Source organism: Siniperca chuatsi, linkage group LG5 (assembly GCF_020085105.1).
Source record: "Siniperca chuatsi isolate FFG_IHB_CAS linkage group LG5, ASM2008510v1, whole genome shotgun sequence".
Taxonomy (NCBI): Eukaryota; Metazoa; Chordata; class Actinopteri; order Centrarchiformes; family Sinipercidae; genus Siniperca; species Siniperca chuatsi.
Genome location: NC_058046.1, coordinates 12824838 through 12843443, shown reverse-complemented (window position 1 = coordinate 12843443; position 18606 = coordinate 12824838). Strand labels below are relative to the sequence as shown.

The 18606-nt window shown below is 41.1% G+C and overlaps 3 protein-coding genes across 7 annotated transcripts; 1 reads left to right on the top strand and 2 right to left on the bottom strand.

Moving 5' to 3' along the window:
* Positions 1 to 32: 32 nt before the first annotated feature.
* sf3a1 (splicing factor 3a, subunit 1) lies at positions 33 to 5477 on the bottom strand. 3 transcript variants are annotated; one of them, XM_044197151.1, is made up of 16 exons: positions 5421 to 5477; positions 5216 to 5297; positions 4222 to 4331; positions 3916 to 4120; positions 3557 to 3814; positions 3390 to 3464; positions 3147 to 3297; positions 2857 to 3053; positions 2516 to 2633; positions 2116 to 2423; positions 1764 to 2012; positions 1472 to 1679; positions 1150 to 1304; positions 695 to 796; positions 529 to 600; positions 33 to 441 (listed from the first exon to the last, which is right to left on the bottom strand). In XM_044197151.1, the coding sequence occupies exons 2-16, from the start codon at positions 5261 to 5263 to the stop codon at positions 340 to 342; spliced, it is 2358 nt and encodes a 785-aa protein (XP_044053086.1). In that variant the 5' UTR covers positions 5264 to 5297; positions 5421 to 5477; the 3' UTR covers positions 33 to 339. The 3 variants fall into 3 exon arrangements, with proteins under 3 accessions (XP_044053086.1, XP_044053088.1, XP_044053087.1); XM_044197153.1 differs by having other exon boundaries at positions 5398 to 5445; XM_044197152.1 differs by lacking the exon at positions 5421 to 5477 and having other exon boundaries at positions 5216 to 5391.
* A 104-nt stretch (positions 5478 to 5581) lies between these two features.
* Positions 5582 to 9135, top strand: ccdc157 (coiled-coil domain containing 157). 3 transcript variants are annotated; one of them, XM_044197154.1, is made up of 10 exons: positions 5582 to 5836; positions 5930 to 6080; positions 6197 to 6893; positions 6975 to 7052; positions 7199 to 7368; positions 7504 to 7680; positions 7775 to 7943; positions 8122 to 8261; positions 8375 to 8469; positions 8591 to 9135. In XM_044197154.1, exons 1-10 carry the CDS (start codon positions 5589 to 5591, stop codon positions 8838 to 8840), a joined length of 2175 nt encoding a protein of 724 aa, XP_044053089.1. In that variant the 5' UTR covers positions 5582 to 5588; the 3' UTR covers positions 8841 to 9135. The 3 variants fall into 3 exon arrangements, with proteins under 3 accessions (XP_044053089.1, XP_044053091.1, XP_044053090.1); XM_044197155.1 differs by lacking the exon at positions 5582 to 5836 and having other exon boundaries at positions 5952 to 6085; XM_044197156.1 differs by lacking the exons at positions 6975 to 7052; positions 7199 to 7368; positions 7504 to 7680; ... (2 more) ...; positions 8375 to 8469; positions 8591 to 9135 and having other exon boundaries at positions 5930 to 6085; positions 6197 to 6550.
* Positions 9136 to 11093: 1958 nt separating this feature from the next.
* On the bottom strand, positions 11094 to 18001 carry slc7a4 (solute carrier family 7 member 4). The gene is made up of 5 exons (XM_044197150.1): positions 17831 to 18001; positions 15525 to 16588; positions 14648 to 15354; positions 14384 to 14492; positions 11094 to 13281 (listed from the first exon to the last, which is right to left on the bottom strand). Exons 2-5 carry the CDS (start codon positions 16504 to 16506, stop codon positions 13064 to 13066), a joined length of 2016 nt encoding a protein of 671 aa, XP_044053085.1. The 5' UTR covers positions 16507 to 16588; positions 17831 to 18001; the 3' UTR covers positions 11094 to 13063.
* Positions 18002 to 18606: the final 605 nt, after the last annotated feature.

Genomic DNA, 18606 nt, shown 5'->3' with positions numbered 1-18606 from the left:
TAACCTTACACATCACCACGAAGCAACAAAAGCAGATTTTTATTCCTTTATTTAAATGGATTAACATTATGGGGCACTACATGTTCTTACAAGTTACCAAATACTGTATATCAACATGAACAAATCCAGATTGAACCAACAGTGCAAAGCCATGCCTGCCAGCCAGTGTACAGTATAATTCATTTAGCATTCTGACTTAAGAGTTAATGTTTAAGAAGAAAAAAAAACATACTCTTCACACTAAACTGTATGAAAAGCACAATAGAATTCTGAAAATTGTCATTAAACTAAAATGACATGACAAGAGAGAGTGACAAAACATCCACAGGTAAAATCTTTTCACTTCTTTCTTCCACCTCTCTCCTTCAGTGCCAAGTGGATGACTGAACCGTTGCTCATGTTATAATATGCCAGGGAGTTGGAATCTTTAATGAAAATGCCCTAAAAGGAACAAAAAAATACACATTATTATTCAATCAGTCTGGTTCAAAGGTTAAAGAAAGTTTAAGTATAAAAAAAAAAGTTTACCTCATACTGTAACTTCTGTTTCCCTGCTGGCATGCCGGTAGCTTCATGGATTTTGACTTTAATAACAGACACCTATGGAGACATTGCATTTGCACATCCATGAGCATTCGATGCACTGGCATACAGTCACTAGAAAGAGGAAAACAATAAGCCAACATTTGCATACCTGATCTGTGAGTGGGACAGTGAAATTCAGCACTTGGCCATTCAGCTTCCATTCGGTCTTGTCCTGCATGTTGGGGACCTGTACTTTAACTGCCACAGGACCCTGTAGTGAAAGAAGGAAATCATGGCTCAAGTTGACAGAGCAATTTACAGCAAGAGAGTAGGATGAACGTAGGTGTTACAGGCCCAATCAGTAGTTTGACCATATTTATTACAGCAAACTCTACATATATTACTGAAGAGGCTGGCTTATCAATGAAAAATAATATTGTGCATTTCTCAGCCATCATGATTGAAAATATACATAACCCTACTTTACTCTGTTGTCTTCTTTTAGTCTGTATATGTAAAGACCTGCCAATAAATTTGGCTGCAATAGAAAGTTCGAATCCTGTATTTTCATACTGCCATTAACTATTGGAAATAAACCAATGAGATTTCACTGCTCTAACAAACCTTATTTCTGCGAAGGAATTCCTCCTCTGGAATAAGGTTGTCCTCTGTCTTCATCTTCTTGTTGACTGGCTCATCCTCATGAGGTGGGGGTGGGTGGGATGGTGGTGCAGGAGCAGAGCTCGGGGGTTGTGGTACTGGAGGAGCAGGGACAAATGCTGGAAGAAGAAGCAGTTATTTGAATTTCAAATGATAAAATAAGGAGGCCTATGTGAGAAAGGTTCAGTTACCAAATTAGCACAATACAACCAAGTATTCAGGATTCCTTAACAATGCATATTTATTTTGACTGTCAGCGATAGGTGTTTGGAAACCTTCATCTTACCAGCTGGAACAACCATGGGAGGTGGTCTGGGGGCCATAATGTGAGGTGCTGATGGCGGCATGGGGACCACATTGATGCGGGGAGCAGGAATCATGGGAGGCATTGATGTTAAAACTTGTCCTGGTGCAAGGCGCACCACAGGAGCCACAGGCGGTCTTGGTATTACAGGTACAGCAGACAGGAGAGTGGTGCGCACTGGAGGTCCAACCTGTTTACAAAGAACACATTAGTGGGTTATTAGTTAAAAATTAATTAATTTCATTAATAATTAACTGTTTTCTAAGTAACTCACAGAGGAGGGTAGGCGAGGCATGGTTGTGACTGGAGGACTGGGTTTAGGCAACATGGCTGCGGACGAGGGCATGGGAGGCTGGTGATGAATTTCACTGGGCTTGCTTGGACCAATTTTCTCCTTAGTATCGTCCTCTCCCACCAGTCCTTTGGCCTTGTGAATGGCTTCAATCTGCTCTTGCAGGGTGATATTGGCCTGTGCTGCCTGCTGAGTACGAGCCATGCTTCCTGAGTGGCCATCCCAAGTAACCTGGTAACAGGAACATTTTAAAGATCAAAACTGTACTTACTCAATTTCATTCAACTCCCTTTTAGCCCCAAACTGTGTAATATAAACCCATAACTGTACTCACCTTCTCCTCTGGCTTCTGGATTTCTTCTTCACCAATCTTCTTACCGATGGCTGTCTCTTCCACACCGAAGATATCGGTACGCCTCTCAGCCAGCTGTTTCAAGCTGCTCTCGATATCCAAACCAGGAGCATAGACCTCATCTTCGGTCTGCCTCTCTCTGATGCTGCGATCCCTTTGCTCCAGCCAGCGCGGATCCAGCAGACCAATACGCATGTGCTCTTGCATCTTACTGGCTGGAATCTTCTCACCAGTAATTGGTGAGATGAGGTACTCATCTGGAGCTGCAATTGAGGGCTGAGGCTTGGAAGCTGTGAGGAAAAGATAGTATGAGATTAACACACACTACTTAGTAGTGGCTTGTTATGCACTTGTTATTCCCTCATCTAAGAAAGCATGTTACCTTTGGGATCGTAGTCTTTGCGAATAATAACCTGGTCTGGAGTTGGTGGCAGTGGGGGTGGCATAGGGTTGTCTGGTGGCAGTGGAGCCTTCATGCCATCATCCTCTTCATCAGATCCCTGAGGAAAGCAGGAGGGGAAGAATGATATGTGGTTACCAGCACTTAGTTATTTTATTTCTTTTCAAGCAGAGGGTCAGCAAACATATTGTAAATTTAGTTGGATGTAAAAAGAAAATAAGACATCAAAAAGGGGGCAACAAACCAATAAAGCAGCCTACAAGTGGTCAAGGATGGACAGTTTACTACAAGGTACAGTGATTAATTACTTCATCAGTTCTTACCTCATCCATGTCCTGCACTTGTGTGTCTTGGTCAGGTTGTGAGGGCTGGCCATCGTTCCGAACCTCCCGTTCATCATCGTCATCCTCACTCTCAACCTCCATCTCCACCTCCTCACTCTCGCCATACTTCTCGTAGCGCTCTTGGATTAGGATGCGAGCACCAAGCTCCTCTGGTGTGGTAGGTGGGGGGAAGTGGCCTGGGGAAACAGAGATGCCAATAAAGATCAATTATTCTAGCTACATTTAGGGGCTTGCACGTTTAAAGATTATAATAATTGTGGTTATATTACCTTGTTCGCTGGGCTGGAAATCCACTGTCTCAACCACTACAAAGTCATGCCAGTCGATTTGGGCATATGCCACCCGTTCTTTCTCTCTTTCCTCCTCCTCCTTCTTTCTCTCACGCTCCTGGAACTTTGCCCACTCAACACGGTACCTCATCTGATAGATGTGCAGTAGGACAGCTGATTAACATGGTGAACATGCCAATAAATGCTTACTCTGAGAAACAGTCACAGTTTAAAGGGGATTACCTGGTCCATAACCTCTTTTGGATTCTCAGCCTCTCTCTTCAGCTTGGTCAGTAGGCCTTTGGGAGGGATCAGAATCTACAGGTTGAGAAACAAGATCAAGACGCAGTTTAGCATCACCACCCAAACAAAGAATAAAAATATCAGAGAGACACAATTTGTCAGGTCACCTTAGTGTACTGCTCAACCAGTTTGGTGAAGTAGTTGAAAAGGCTGTGCTGTGGCCGCAGAAAGTCAAACTGGTAGTTCCTCTGTTCTTTCTGCATGAGCTGAGTGAGAAACTGGCGGCCATTGCGAGCAACAAACTGGGCAGTGAGCTTGACAACATCCAGATCAAATGCTGAGATTGATGGAGGATCCGCAATGAACTCAAACTCAGGAGGTGGTTCTTTGGGGACCACTGTCTCTTGAATCACCTGTGACTGCACCTATTGACAAACAGAAAATATTAGTTGTTATGAACAAATACTATGAATTATAAGAAATGAAAAAAAAAAAAGTAAGAGAAGACTGAAATCCAATGTCTTACTTTTTGAGGAAGCTGTTGGGCCTGCAGCATGGCCTGCTGCATAACCTTAGGCACTGCTGAAGATGGTTCCTGCGCTTTGCCCTCCTTAAATTCATTGACCTTGTGACGGTAGTAGGCATGGTAGGGGTCATTAGGGTTGAGGAAATTAAACTTTGGATTGTTGATCTCATTCTGACGGATTCTTGCTTCAAACTCAGGCCCATTCCTGTGAAATGACAAGAACTTAGTTCAATCACGGACATAAAATTCTGTTTAGATTGCAGCTGTATAAATGATTATACAATTGACACATGTGGAGTAACCAACCTGGCAACAAAGCTGGCTGTCTTGTCAACTATGTTTCGGACCTCAGGAGGTGGATATATGATACCGACGATGGGTTTAGTGGCTGGGGTTTCTTCAACTGCTGCATCGTTCTGTTGACAAAATTTACATTTGTTAGGCTGTAGTATGCAAGATTTAAAATGGGATTGAAAAAAAGCAAGCTCAAAAACTAAATAAGCATCCACTGCATCCAGACGTTTACCATAGCCATGTTGTAAACAATTCAAATCACATCTATTATTCCACTACCAACACATTAGCTTCAACTTACTTAAAATGTCAGTTCACCCCAATCGCAAAATACCCTCCCTTACCCCTTGTAGTATCATGCCACGCATATGGGTTTAGTTTTATTTGCACGTTTTGAGCTGATGGTAATGCTTCTGCCACCATTCCAATACAATAGAGGAAAAGTAGTTAGTTTGTGGCACTCAAAGCAACAATAACATTTGGAAAAACCCAACAGCAATGTTCATTTCTGGAAAAATATATCCTGGTTACTGTGATACTGATAATGCACATATTTCGCTGTAACAGTCCTCACGGGGAACTATTGTCTACTTATGGTGAAAAAGTAGTGATAACTGCTTACAGTTAAATCTGTTTATTATCCTGGAGTAACTAAAACAGTGTTTTTGGAAAGAACTTTTACCAAATGTCAATTTTCAATACTTTAAGCAAACAAACCCAAATCCCGCTGCTGCTCCGTTGTATCGGAGTCGTGACAAAAGTCTCAGCAGCTATCTCAAAACATCAAATTGTGATTTTGGTTAACGTTATTTGGGTGAACTGACCCCCAGGCTAACACGATTTACGCCTTGTGGAGGTTATCCAAAATAGACGTTAAGTACTCTAAAAGTCACATTCATAAAGACATTTGGCAATAAGGTAAACTGTAAGTGTTCATTAGTTTCCACACAGAAGCAGTATGTTAGCCACATTGCTAACGTTAGCTAACTTGCAGCGTTATCGTCACCTTGTTGTTGGGCTCCGGCTGAACAATTTGAACAGGGCCAGGCGGCATGGCTATGTCTTCTTTGGAAAACTGGAAGTTCTACCTGCAACATCCAACCAACAAGAAGAGTATATGTATTTTAAAGACACTTATTATACCACATATTGCATCAGGAACACAATCGATGTCAGTTAAAAGCCTACAATTGCTGAAGTTGAACACTTACTGCGTCGCGCTTTCGTTGACCCAATGGAGGCGTTTTACTTCCGGAACACGGCGCAAAGCATTATGGAACCTGCAGTACTTTTTTGGAGGTTGCCAAGGAGATGCTTAGTCAACAAACTACACCTACTCGCTCTCATTGGTGTGAAAAATATAAGCTAGCTTTTTAGACATGAGTCAGTTCTTGGGCCGTCAGGACTGTATCGAAAGCCTCCGGAAAGACCTCGTCGACCTTCAAGGTGCGATTCTGGACGTCTTTTCCAGAACCGGACCGGGCCGCTTTTCCTCCTGGAAGTTCCCCGATAAACTCTCCTCTAATCTGGACATGGTAGCTCTACTGGAGCAGTATGACTTTGTGGATGGGGAGGATGCATTCAATCAGCACTCCCACATTGTGTTATTGGAGCTGGTGATTGACAGGTAATATATAGCCTAATGTTATGTCACAGTAACACATTTTTCTTAAAGACTAAACAGGACTTGTCTTTTCTCTCTCTCCTCTCCCTGAACAAGACTATTGCTCCTTCTACAAAGCTTCAATGCTTATGTTGAGCAAATTAGGTGCAGCCACAGGAGAGAACAAACCCAGCAGAAAGGATGCCTGTCAGTTGGTCTTGTAGTCAGAAACTATTGGAGTAATTTAGTTCAATTTGACAACCTTAAGGTAAGGTAAGCAAATTGCTTTATTTAAGTGAAGATTAAAAAAAAATAAAAAGAATGCCAAATATTATCAGAACTGATAGATCTCATTACTTTTTTATGCTTTGTTTCTTCTTTTAGGGCATGTACAAAGACATCAAGAAACAGACAAACGCAAAGACATGTGATGAGACAGAGACAGTGTCATCTGTCTCCCCCCAAATTAGCTCAAAGAGTGACTATTGCAGACATTGCTTATCTGCCCAGTCTTCAAAAAGCTCCTTCAAGTTTTTGTCACAGAATCATGTACCCTCCAGTTCTACCCACAACACCCCATGCTATCCTAAAGTTGACAGCTACAATGTAAGCTGCCAGACAGTTGAATCATCCCTTGTTCCCTGCGACGCATGTCATCAAGTGCAATCCATTTTGAGAAAAACAGGAAATGCTTTGGTAGAGCTGTTTCAGAGTGAGGGTCTCCCCTCATCTCTGCAGCCACTCTTAGTAGCTGTGAAGGACACGCTGGAGCTGGGACATATGACAGCAGGCGATGTTGCTCAGTGGGCCAATGAGCAGCTCCGAGACATGCGCCGGCTGGCAAAACATCTTCAAGATGTGCGGGGTACAGTGCAGCCTCTTAAAGATAGACTAGTGGCAGCAGAAACAGAGCGGGATAGATTCAAGTCTCAGTTGGAAAGAGCGCAGAAAGAGTTCAAGCAAGATATTGAAAAACACCAAGCAAACATAGTCCAGCTGGAGTTTTCACTGCGGAAAGCTCAGAGATCCATGAAAGAAACAGAGCAAAAGCTGCAAGAGGAGCAACAACAGCTCAAGAGAGGTGCAGAAAATTCACAAATAAATATGGTGTGAACTTGTTGAGATCACATTTACTACTATATGTTTAATATTTTTGTAACAGAAACTCTGTGCTTGGAGGAGAGTAATTCCAGACTGAAAGAGAAAGTAGCAGTACAGCAAGATACATTACAAACACTTGGTAAGGATATGTAAGATTTAGTTTATCACGCCACCCCTCTTATAATATTCATATTTTGCAGAACTGTATAAAATACACTTGTCTTAGTTAAACACATAAAATAACCTGTCATGCTGTACGATGGATCATTTAATTTTTTGTGGTAGAATGTGAAAAGAATGTGCTGCAGGAGAAAGTGAGGACCTTGCACATAGAGGAAGAGGCCTGTTGTAAACTACAGCAAAGGATCCAGCAGTTAGAGAGTCAAATCTCTGAAACTCAGCTTCGTTTTGACAAAGAGAATGCCAAGTACCACAGTGCTTGTCACCAGCAAGAGGTCAGTGTCATGACAAACACCAGATTATTTGTTATTTTCAGCTGGAGACCTCGACCGTCTCACCCATGAATCAGTCACAAAACAGTATTCGAATAGATTTATACAGGTGTTTTTTTGTTGTTGTTGTGCGTCCAGTCAATGCAGGCAAAGCAGAAATCTTTGTTAAAGAGAGTTGATGCTCTTGACGAAGAGTGCGAAGAGCTGCAGAGGCAGTTGGGAGAGAGGGAGGAGAGACAGATCGACCTACACAATCAGCTGCAAAAGATGTCAGAGGAGAAGGAAGAAGTGCAGGCTCAGCTCGCTCAACAGCAGGTATACTGGAGTTCTTCAGTACCCAATACCCAGCATTTTTGTAACAAAGATTTTTGAACCTAGTAGCTCATGCTGTGATGCTTCTCTCCAACAGGACCTGTGTTTAGAGCTCCATAAGGAGAAGCAGACACTAGAAACACACGTAGGCGAGCTTAAGAACAGTGTGGCTGAGCTGAAGGAATACGTGCAAGCTTTAAGGGAGAGGGAGAGGCTGCTGGTGGCTTTCCCAGAGCTCAGCCCTCTGGCTCAGGCCCAACCACAGAGTAGGCATTTATTTAATATTTGTCTATAAAATATGATCGTCTTGCATGAATCACCCACTGACTGACATTACCTGAATATCCATAAAACTCACTCAATGCTGTTTACAGTCCTGAGTCTTTTTTGAGTACTGTAGTCATGTTGTAAGTGTTAACATGTTGTTCATTGCATATTTTCAAGGTACAGGAAACGTGCTTTTGGATATGGAGCAACAACTGCAGGCAAATAACATTCGTATAAAAGTTCTGGAGCAGGAAAACACTACCCTGCACACTAGTCTTGTGAAGCTGAGGGACAGAGCACAAAATAATGCAACCAGGGTAGGGCGGATGGAATTGTATAATGTTTTAAAATATGTGTTTTTACATTCAGCTGCTACATGTTATTGGGATTATTGAAAATTATCTCTAAAACTATGCATTTTTATCAAAAGGAAGCCTCATCTCAGGAGGCATGGAGCTTCTCTTCGCCCAGCATAACAGTGGAAAAACAACAAAATCACCTGACGCAAATGCAGAAGAGTCTATTGTAAGTTAGATTTGTTAGAAATGTTACTTTCAAACACAGGTAGCATTAAGCGTACATGTTATAAATGATGAATCGTCACGCTGTGTTTCCGGTATTGCCTTATTTCTTCTTTGTACCACAGGCAGAGCAGCAGTGCAACACAGGTGGGATACAGTAACAGAGGGAAGGAAGCAAGACGAGGGGAAAGTGGTCTGGAGTCAGCTAGGTCAGAGGATCGTGTGTCCACTGCCGCTGCCTCCCCCTCGTCCCTGCAACTTCACCTTCAAACCCTCTACCTCAACACGGGCTCCACTGCTGCTAAAAGCCACACAAAAATGCGCAGTGGTTCTCTCCTTTCTCACTCCAGAGGCTTGAATCAGAGGAAAAAATGAAACCCTGAGTGCGTAAATGCATTTAAACAGAAGACAGTCTTGCAGTTGGAGAGAGAAAGAACACAGCTTTGTATGAGGAGTCTTTGGCAAGAACTACGTGGCTCATAAAAGGCACATTCCCATGATGTCTTATAGTACATTATACCACACTAACGTTTTAACACACAAATGTTTTTGTAATTTTACGTTGTCATTATGTACACGTGTGACAGTGGATGACCACTGTTACCACTACATCTCTCATTATGTTAAGTTGAATATACATATATAATAAACTTACTGTGGATATATAGAAGGAAGACTGTTATTTTACTGCTATTAAAATAGGCCGTTGATGGCTATTGCATATTAGGTTTCTGTATACATGATATGCTTCTCAAACAAACCTGGATGTTTCTGAATGGGTATCCTTCAGAGCAGTCACATGGTTCTGAGTAAATGGACTATTTGCACAACCTTGAATGTCACACAAACAATGACACAGAGACAGATGTGTTGATAGCTTTTAAGTGCTGTCTGACAAAGGGTGGGGAGTGGGAGTTTCCATGGAAACACAAGTGCTCGCAGGATTCATGCACTGCTGAATCCCTACAGAACTTGATATCAGTCCCTCCAAGATGTCTGTCCTCAATAGTGCCCAAGATGAAGATCACACATACTGTAGATCATTGTGAGTTAACGCCTCTCATTTTTGTATTTGCACCACACGTCATGAGGCTTGTTTTGTAGTGGTAATTTGAGATACCATGAGCTCAGTTGTGTAATCTGAGTCTAATAAGGAGCCCAAGAGACTTAGCTTGTGTCAGAGCTGTTTAGATCAAACACATCTTGTATTATTTGTTCTTGTACCTTTGTCTTCATAAACCTGACAGATGGTGAAAATTAGTAAGTATTAGCAAACACCCGATTAACATTACTAACTGACTTAGTATCAATACTCTTGATCTCTCACCAATACTATCTGAATGAACACCTGATCTATCATTTCATTCACTTAAATGACAGTTTATGACCTGAGGGTTAATCCCTAAATTGGGTTAACTATACAGTTGTGTCATCAAGCATGTAATTGAAGTTAGTTGTGAACTCTTTCTCCCAGTGCCACAGATGCCAGTGAACATTATATCAGCCATACGCTTGACAAAGCGATTTATTCATATTAACTACGGCATTTAGTCATGTTAACCAAGAGCAGTAAATATACACACTTGATTATGTAATAGACAAGACTGAATATGAGATAAGCCATGTCTGAATTGTTAATGTACTTGGCGATTAAAAAAAATAGGACTGTTTACACCTTAGTAACCTATTTAGATGGATTTGATCAAAATTTACCTGGTTCAAAAATTGTCCATAAGTTTACACAAGACAATGTTTCTTAATGTTAGAGGCAAGAAAATGTTATGTATGTTATGTATACAATCAGTTGACTATGCATGTAAATTCTATTCACATGGTCTTTCTAAGCAGCAAGAGGCTTGCTTACATTGTAGCTACACCCTTAGACCCTCCTTATCTGAATCGAGGGTCTAAGGATAGAGGGTGTCATATGCTGTGTTCCTAGATATTCAATGTGTGGGGGCCAAAACATGGAACAGCTTACCAGATGATATGAGATACTCCAAATCTATTACAGTTTTTAAAAACAGGTGTATAAACTTTTTTTATTAAAGGAAATTGAGAGAGAACAGATGTGTGAATGTACTTAATCATAAAAATACTTTATAAAATACTTTATTTTTTTTGTAAAAATGTGTGTTTTTTATAATTTAATCTGCATGTCACAACTCCTATGTAAGTCTGTAATGTAGCAGGGACAGAGCAGTCTTGTTGGTATCATGAGGCCACGACCACTATGGAAATAACTAGTGTTCGTGAAATAATAATAATAACTAGAAATTTGTGTTATGCTCTTTATAGTTGATGTTATTTCATTATCTGTATGTTGAGGTTCCATGTTGAATTCATTTGTGCCTTTTGTTTTTGTTTTTTTCTTCTTTTTGTGAATATTTAGATAAGTGTGTTATATGTGGGTTGTAGGCTGGCTGTGTTGTAGTTCTTATTTTACCCTCTGGACTAGATACAGACTACCGCCTTGTACACACACCAGCTCAAAGCTACTTTGAGGATTAGACTTTCTGGAAACAATTAGAAACAATTTTAATAACTGATGTATTCTAAACTTTGTTTGCTGTGATTCCTTGAGGTGATACTGCAGTCAAGTTGTTCCACAATTTAGATTTTTGTAAATGCTGCTTCAAAACATTTATTTTTCATTGATAACACAGTCTTTTGCATTTTATACAGACATACACTATAACAGAAAGATTGGAGAACTTAATGTGCAAGTAGAGTACAATACTATTCAGAAGTAAGAAAATAATTGGATAAGTAACTGTGCTTCCTGGCACACAAAAAAAAAAGACAGTGAAAAAGGTGAGCGAACCATCAACTTAAATAAAGCACCGCAGTATCAATATCTGTCACTGGCCCCGACATCAAAAGCAAAACTGTGACACAAAATCACCAGACAATAGTTTTCAGTGTGCAAACTTGTACAAAATTCTCTTGAACTTGACTCCTTTTTGAAATGATGCCAAAATGCCTCCTAGTGTACATTCTCTTCCATGTTTGTGTTTTGGTTCAATAATGAGAAAGCATGAAGTCCTGTGTTAAGAGTTTTTACATCATTTTATAACAGACAAAATAGATTAAACAACTAAATCATTAAGACTGATTACTTTAACTTTGGAATTCAGTCTGCATTGATTACAACATGTTTAAGGCCATTGGTTTCTTATGTAACACATGCAAACACAAACATAGAATTCATTGGGATCTTTTTAAGTACATTTACCTATGTAATAAAAAATAAAGCCTCATGTTCACTTATTGACACTGTTGTTTACGAGTGTAGGCTGTTAGGCTGTGGGAATGTTATCTGTATAATATGAGTGTTCTCACATGTGTGCCTTTATCTAATCTAGGTCAGCTGCGGACTGGCGACAGGGACTGCTGCAAATCTGCTGGGATTACGGAGGCCTCAGAGAGATGAGGCACATTCCACGTTTAACATAATGACCAATGTCTGCCTGCCTGCCAATATTCTACCCTGTGTGTGAAGATTCCCCATTCAAAAAGTTTGTGCTTGCTTTATATATCCAATTATCTAATTATCTCTCAGGTTATCTAAAAAAAATCATATGACGATAAAATAAAAGATCAATAATCTATGTGCTTTGATTTCTAATCTCATGCCAACGGGGAAAAAGAGGGAGAGGGATGCTGTCTAAATGTGCGTGAGAAAATACTGCACAAGTGTAAGATCAGTGACACAAAAAAGAACAGGGTCATGGGATGAGATTTAGGAGATTAAGTGAAGCACTGAAGTGTTGTTCAGTTATTTAAAAGGTGAACACAAATTACTGATGGAGACTTACAGAAGTACATGCAAAACATATATAACACAGTGGCAGAAACAGGAAACTCAGAAAAAAAATGAAACTAATGAGATCTGTATAAAAACTAAATATCAATAGTAATAATAGAAAAATAAATACCAACCACTATACTTAGGGCAGTCTATGAGTACCAAAAGGACGAGATGGACTAGGAGGATCCAAATTATTAGAGACTGTAGTTTCTCCTGACGCTTTGGGGAGAAGAATGTGAGAAAAAGGCAAAAACATAAACTCACAAAAGTCTGTACATTCCTCTGCTTTACTAAAAAAACAACAACATGCAACTAATGAATGCTTACTATCTCCCAAAAATGTTGATTTTCCAGCTCCAGGTCTGTGTTAACATTTTAAAATATCATCCACTTTGTGTACCTAACTAAAAGTACAGTTTGTCACAAAGAAAGCACCGAATATAATCTATAACCACGGGGTGTTTGACAAACTGGCAAGGTTGCAAGAAAAGAGCTGGTCTTAAAGGATATAACACAACTGTGATGCTCGGAGTTTACAGGACAGTAATAAAGCTCTCTACTGTACATTTGAGTATTACAAGATATACAAATATGCTTCACAACGAGACAGAGAGCGTGCATCCCATCCTGTGGTGTGCTTACATTTGCAGAGCAACGAGTACAGACTGTGGCAGGCCGGTCACACGCTAAAGAGAGTGAGATACAGAGAGTAAACAAGTAATAGTACAGCGTATGAGGGGGAGACAGATAATACCAGGCAGTGGTAATGACTATGTTTGGTCACACATCATCTCTTTCCTGCGTACTCCTCAGCTGTCGAGGCAGTGGAGGGGTTGATGTGGTGCGCTGAGGAGTCCACTTGTCCATCGGGCTGGACCGACTGCACCGTCTCTACCAGGCTGCCGCTGGGTAGCACCACGTACCGGGCAGCCATGTCTTTGGGCTGCAGCTCCCGCATGCCCTCCTTACTGTGCCAGATCCCATAGCCAAAATACACAAAGAGACCTGGGAAAGGGACAGCACGAAACACTTGTAACTGTCATGGCTCAAAATTAAAGTAAGGGCACGCTGCACACAGGTGAGTAGTGACAAAAGTGTCACCATGTGGGATACAAAGTTTTGGTTTGTGTTCTCAGTTTGTGAAATGTTGATGGCTTTCATAATTTCTTCTCTATGGGCAAAATCAATGTATTTGTGTTATAAAAACCCATAAACAGATAATAATAGCTTTAATGTTACAATTTTTAATTTTACTTTTTGTTATACCTTAAACAACAAGACTATCATGTTTATCATGTTCACAATCATAGTTTAGCATGCTAAAATTTGCTAATTAGCAGTAAACACAAATTACAGTTGAGGCTGATGGGAATGTCATTAGTTTTGCAGATAATTACTGAGAAATTAAAATATTAGACAAAATCAAATTTTGACCCGATGATGGCGCTAGATTAAGTCAGACGATCACCAATGTTAATACAGTTCATCCTGAGGGGGGCCTCAGGACGAGCTGTATTGTGTACAAGTTTCTTGGCAATCCATCCAATTGTTGTTGTTGTTGTTGTATAGTAGTTATTGAGATATTTTATTCTGCACCAAAATGGCAGACCAACCGACAGACAGACATTGCCAACACTAGAGCATGCCGTTAGCATGGGTTGGAAAGTCTTTCAGAAGCCCTCAATATGTCAAACGCTTTACATTTACTATAGTCAATGAAATCCAATACTTTCATCAATTAGTATTGACTCTTTGGTGTAATATTGATTACTTTAACTCCACCTGAACTCTATCAAGTCAGAGTCAAATGAAGAAATCTTTCTTCAGTGGCCGTTATGGAATGTAAGTTGCTGTTTCTTTCTCTGGTGAAATGAAAAAAAACTTGTAATATTCCATGTGTGTCCATACCCAAATGACTTTAACAACATGCAAGGCAGTGTTTGTGTAGAGAGGAAGTTGTATACCCACTAAATCCATTTTGTCACCTTTTAAATTCAGCAAAACATGTATTTGTTTTGCAGGAATATGTTTTAAAAAAAACTATGCAATTGAGGAGAGCCTTTCTTCAGCCACTATGTTTTCTGCCTGAGCTCTGGTGCCTTTTTACCTATGGCGATCCATACGGTGAATCGAATCCAGGTTAGAGGGCTGAGCTTCATCATGAGGAATACATTAATGAGGATACTGGCACCTGGAGTCAATGGAACCAATGGTACCTATAAAATGACAGTAAAACATCAGTCATATTCCAATCACAGTTAATGACAATAACATCTGATTTCAAATAGGTGTATCCAGGACCAAATTACAAGTAAAAGACAGCAGTATTCCATCAACATATTACACATAGTTGTTTAATAGTTGAGCTCACCTGGAATGTTTTGCTGTTGGTTTGTGGCTCGTGAATCCATATGAGTGCCAGGCTGAGAACATAAGCTAAGATAAAAATCACCAGCAGCACTGTGATGCTCCAGACTGGCAGCTGCAGCTGTTTGTTTCCAAATTCTAGTACAACACAGAGGGAGACTGAGCTCACTATCAGAGTCAGCACGCAGAAGGCCACCACCTCGCCCGGCTCACAGTCCCCCAGCAGCCTGCCCAGGTACGGTTCCCAGTAGGCCTTCAGCTGCCCCACCCCACGCCGCTCTCTTGTCTTCTGCCTTTCCACCAACTGGAGTTTATCAGAGAAAGACTCGTACTGCTTCAGCTCCCCGCTGTCCTCAGTTATGGTCTGAGACTCCGAGGGGGCAGGAGAAGACTCAGCATTAGGGTTGGGAGATGTGGAAGTGCTTGCCTTGCAGCTGGTTTTATCAGGCTGGAAGCGCAGCACAATAACACTCGCTGCCACAAAGGTGTACGCCAGGAGTGTGCCGATGGACAAGAACTGAACCAAGGCCTCTAGGTCAAAGATGAGAGCCATGGTGGCCATGAGAATTCCAAACACCAATATAGCATTGACAGGGACTTTGGTGACGGGATTGACCCGTGCGAAAATGGAGAAGAACAACCCATCCTCTGCCATGGCATACACAATCCGAGGGAGGGAGAAGAGATTACAGAGCAGCACAGTGTTCATGGCTAGAAATGGGAACAGAGAGTAATTATGAGAACATAAGTCAAAATAAGTCAAAATATAGCACTGTGCAGTCAATACTACCGCTAAACATAATGCACTACCATATCTGCGTTATTACACTTAGTCTAACAGCCATTTAAATGGTACTTCTCAATTAAAGGTTTACACTCACCACAGATGGAACCTACTGCCACAACAATTCCAGCCCAACTGTAACCACGGCGGAAGAAAGCATCTGCCAGAGCTGAGTTGGGGTCCAGTGTGTGCCAGGGTACCATTAGTGTGAGCACTGTGGAGACCAAGATGTAAGCTGTTGCTGCTAGTCCAAGTGAAATCGCAGTGGCAATGGGAACAGCTTTCTGTGGGTTCTTTGCCTCCTCACTTGAAGACGCAATTACATCAAAGCCCACAAATGCGTAGAAGCACGTGGCTGAGCCTGCCAGTATTCCAGATAGCCCAAAAGGTGCAAAACCTCCCTCTTTCTGGCTCCAGTTGGCTGGTTCAGCCAGTATAAAGCCAAAGACCAGGATGAAAATGATGACACCCATGCTAATAACAGAGAAAATATGGTTGAGGTAAGAAGACACTTGAACTCCAAAGGAAATGAAGAACGAGGCAACTACTAGAATCCCTGCTGCAAGGAGGTCAGGGTAATGGGCAAGGAAGGGCACGTTCCACTGCATAATGTGTGTCTCCGTGAAGTTCTGGATGGCGTGGTTAAAAATAGAGTCCAGATAGCCACTCCAGGCACGTGCCACAGCAGCGCCACCAATCATGTTCTCCAGAATCACATTCCAGCCAATGAGAAAAGCCCAGATCTCTCCCACAGAGACATAGGTAAACATGTAGGCGGATCCTGTTTTGGGAATGCGTGCTCCAAACTCTGCATAACAAAAGGCAGCCAGTAGAGATGCAATACCTGCAAAAATGAAGGATATGATGACAGCAGGCCCAACCATGTCTTTAGCTACGGTTCCTGTCAGGACATAAAGCCCAGAGCCCACCATGCCACCAACTCCCAACAGAGTCAGGTCCAGAGTGGAGAGGCAGCGTTTCAGCGACGTGGCCATCATGTCATCATCCAGTGTCTTGAGTCGGTTCAGTCTCTGACAAAGGCGCACCGCTGGGGTGCAGCCTCTCGGACAAGTTGCCATAGCTACAGAGTTAGACAGGCCAGCTGGGCAGGATGGTGTTGAAACAGTCACACTGGATCCATTACCTGTCTATGAAGCTGACCTGCGAGACAAAAGGTAAACATCAGAACAGGAAAGCTGCAGATTTGTGAGGTCTGACTCATTTAACCTGCATACTGTGTATTCCACATTCAGGTCACATCAAGAAACACAGAATGATGGTTGAACTTAATGCACTTTATGTTCATGTTTAAGCAGTTTAGCTGGACATACTATTGTAAGTCTGCAGGGTGCAGTCTGGCGTTTGGCTCAAAATATTTTATACAGTGCTGATAGACACATCTTCATCTTTGCAGTCTGTGTAATGAAAACAATGGGGACATGAAATGTTCAGTATTTACATTTAACACTATTTTAATTCATATAAGCATGAAGAAATAAATATGCATTTTGTAAAGCTTTGGTGATAGTAATTATAATGGATATGTTGGTTAGTTGAGATCTCCTGAATTCTTTAATAAAGCAGACCTAGATATTACGTTTCTGATTGTGAGAGCAGTATAGTAGACACATTTTGCTTTGTATGTAGTTAACAGTAACAGCACATTTACTTGCAGTAAATCATATAAAAGAAATAAAAAATAATCCCAAATGAATATCAGCAAGCCTAATCTGGCTGTTTGCCACTTAAAGTTTATCTGTTTTAGCTGGGTTTTGCAATGAGGCCTTAATGTGTGGCACTGGGCACTCAACACATCACTCAGTACAAAGGCAAGTCCACGTCATCTTAAAGGCATCTGGTGCGCTGATGTGTAAAATAAAAGCTTGAAATGCAGTAACGACAAAATAGGTAGATGATATATCTTTGATTTGTTTGACTGCCGATAAAATGTTCAGGCTTTTCATTTTTGAGAGGCGGTTTCCATCCTCCGCGCGGTGCATCCGAACATATGGCGACAACAGGATGCCTCGGTTACAATTACGTAACGCTTCATTCCCCTCTAGAAATAAAACCACGGTCATAAACTACACGACTCTCTTACATTAGCATTACATATTCATCTTCACTATATGTCTATGACCACATAACGTACTTTGAAGGGAAGAGACGACGAAGGGAACACGCGTCGTTTTCATGCCAAATTAATCATTTATAACAAAATGGAAACGGACGCAAAAACAGGATTGTTAGTGCATTAGACTTCCTCAATCCTGGATGTACTGGATATGCAGAGCGACATCGCACTCTTAATTCGTGATGCAGGTGTGACTGTTTATTCCCTTTGTAACCACAAAGAGAGAAACGGCTGTTATAACATAATAAATATAATTATTAGCGCTTTACCGTTGTTGTTCAGGGTCTCTCATCTGTGCTGCAGGTCCGGTGCTGTTAGAAGTTGCCGGGGTGCATCGTCTGGTGATGGAGCAGAAGGTGCGCCGAGGAATAAAACCAACTTGTATTGCCTGGACTGCTTCTTAAAGGCACAGTCACCTTCATACTCCTGCTGGGTCACCGGCCCCTGACTATTTGAGGTCACTAATATACATGTGAACATGTTTGAGAATCATGCGCAGACAAGTATGTAAGACAAGTTAAGTAACCATCTTAAGTCAGAGGTGTAGTCCTATTCAGATCCTTTAGCCCACTTAACAATACCACACTTTAAAAATACTCTGTTACAAGTAAAAGTACTGCATTCGAAATTCTAACATGTAAAACTAAAAGTAGCCTACTTACCAGTATAATATATATATATATATATATATATATATATACGGCCCTGACACACCGTCGGTAAGCTTCTGTAGTCCTATTTTGTGCTGTGTTCCGCACCTTGTTGGCCCTCTCTGCAGCTTTTGCAGCGAGAGAGAAATCACTCTGATTGGCTGTTCAGCTTAAGTGAATCAGTGCATGAGAAGACAAATCTATTTAAATAGCATGTGTTGTTGTAATTGTGCTAACTAGCTGGCCTTTAATCTATAACAAATCATCATATTTAATAAGTTGATCATATGTTTTGTATGTAAAATCAAAGTAACTAATTTAAATGTAGTGAACTGAAAAGTACAATATTTCCTTCTGAAATGTAGTAGAAGTATAAAGTAGCATAAATTGGATAT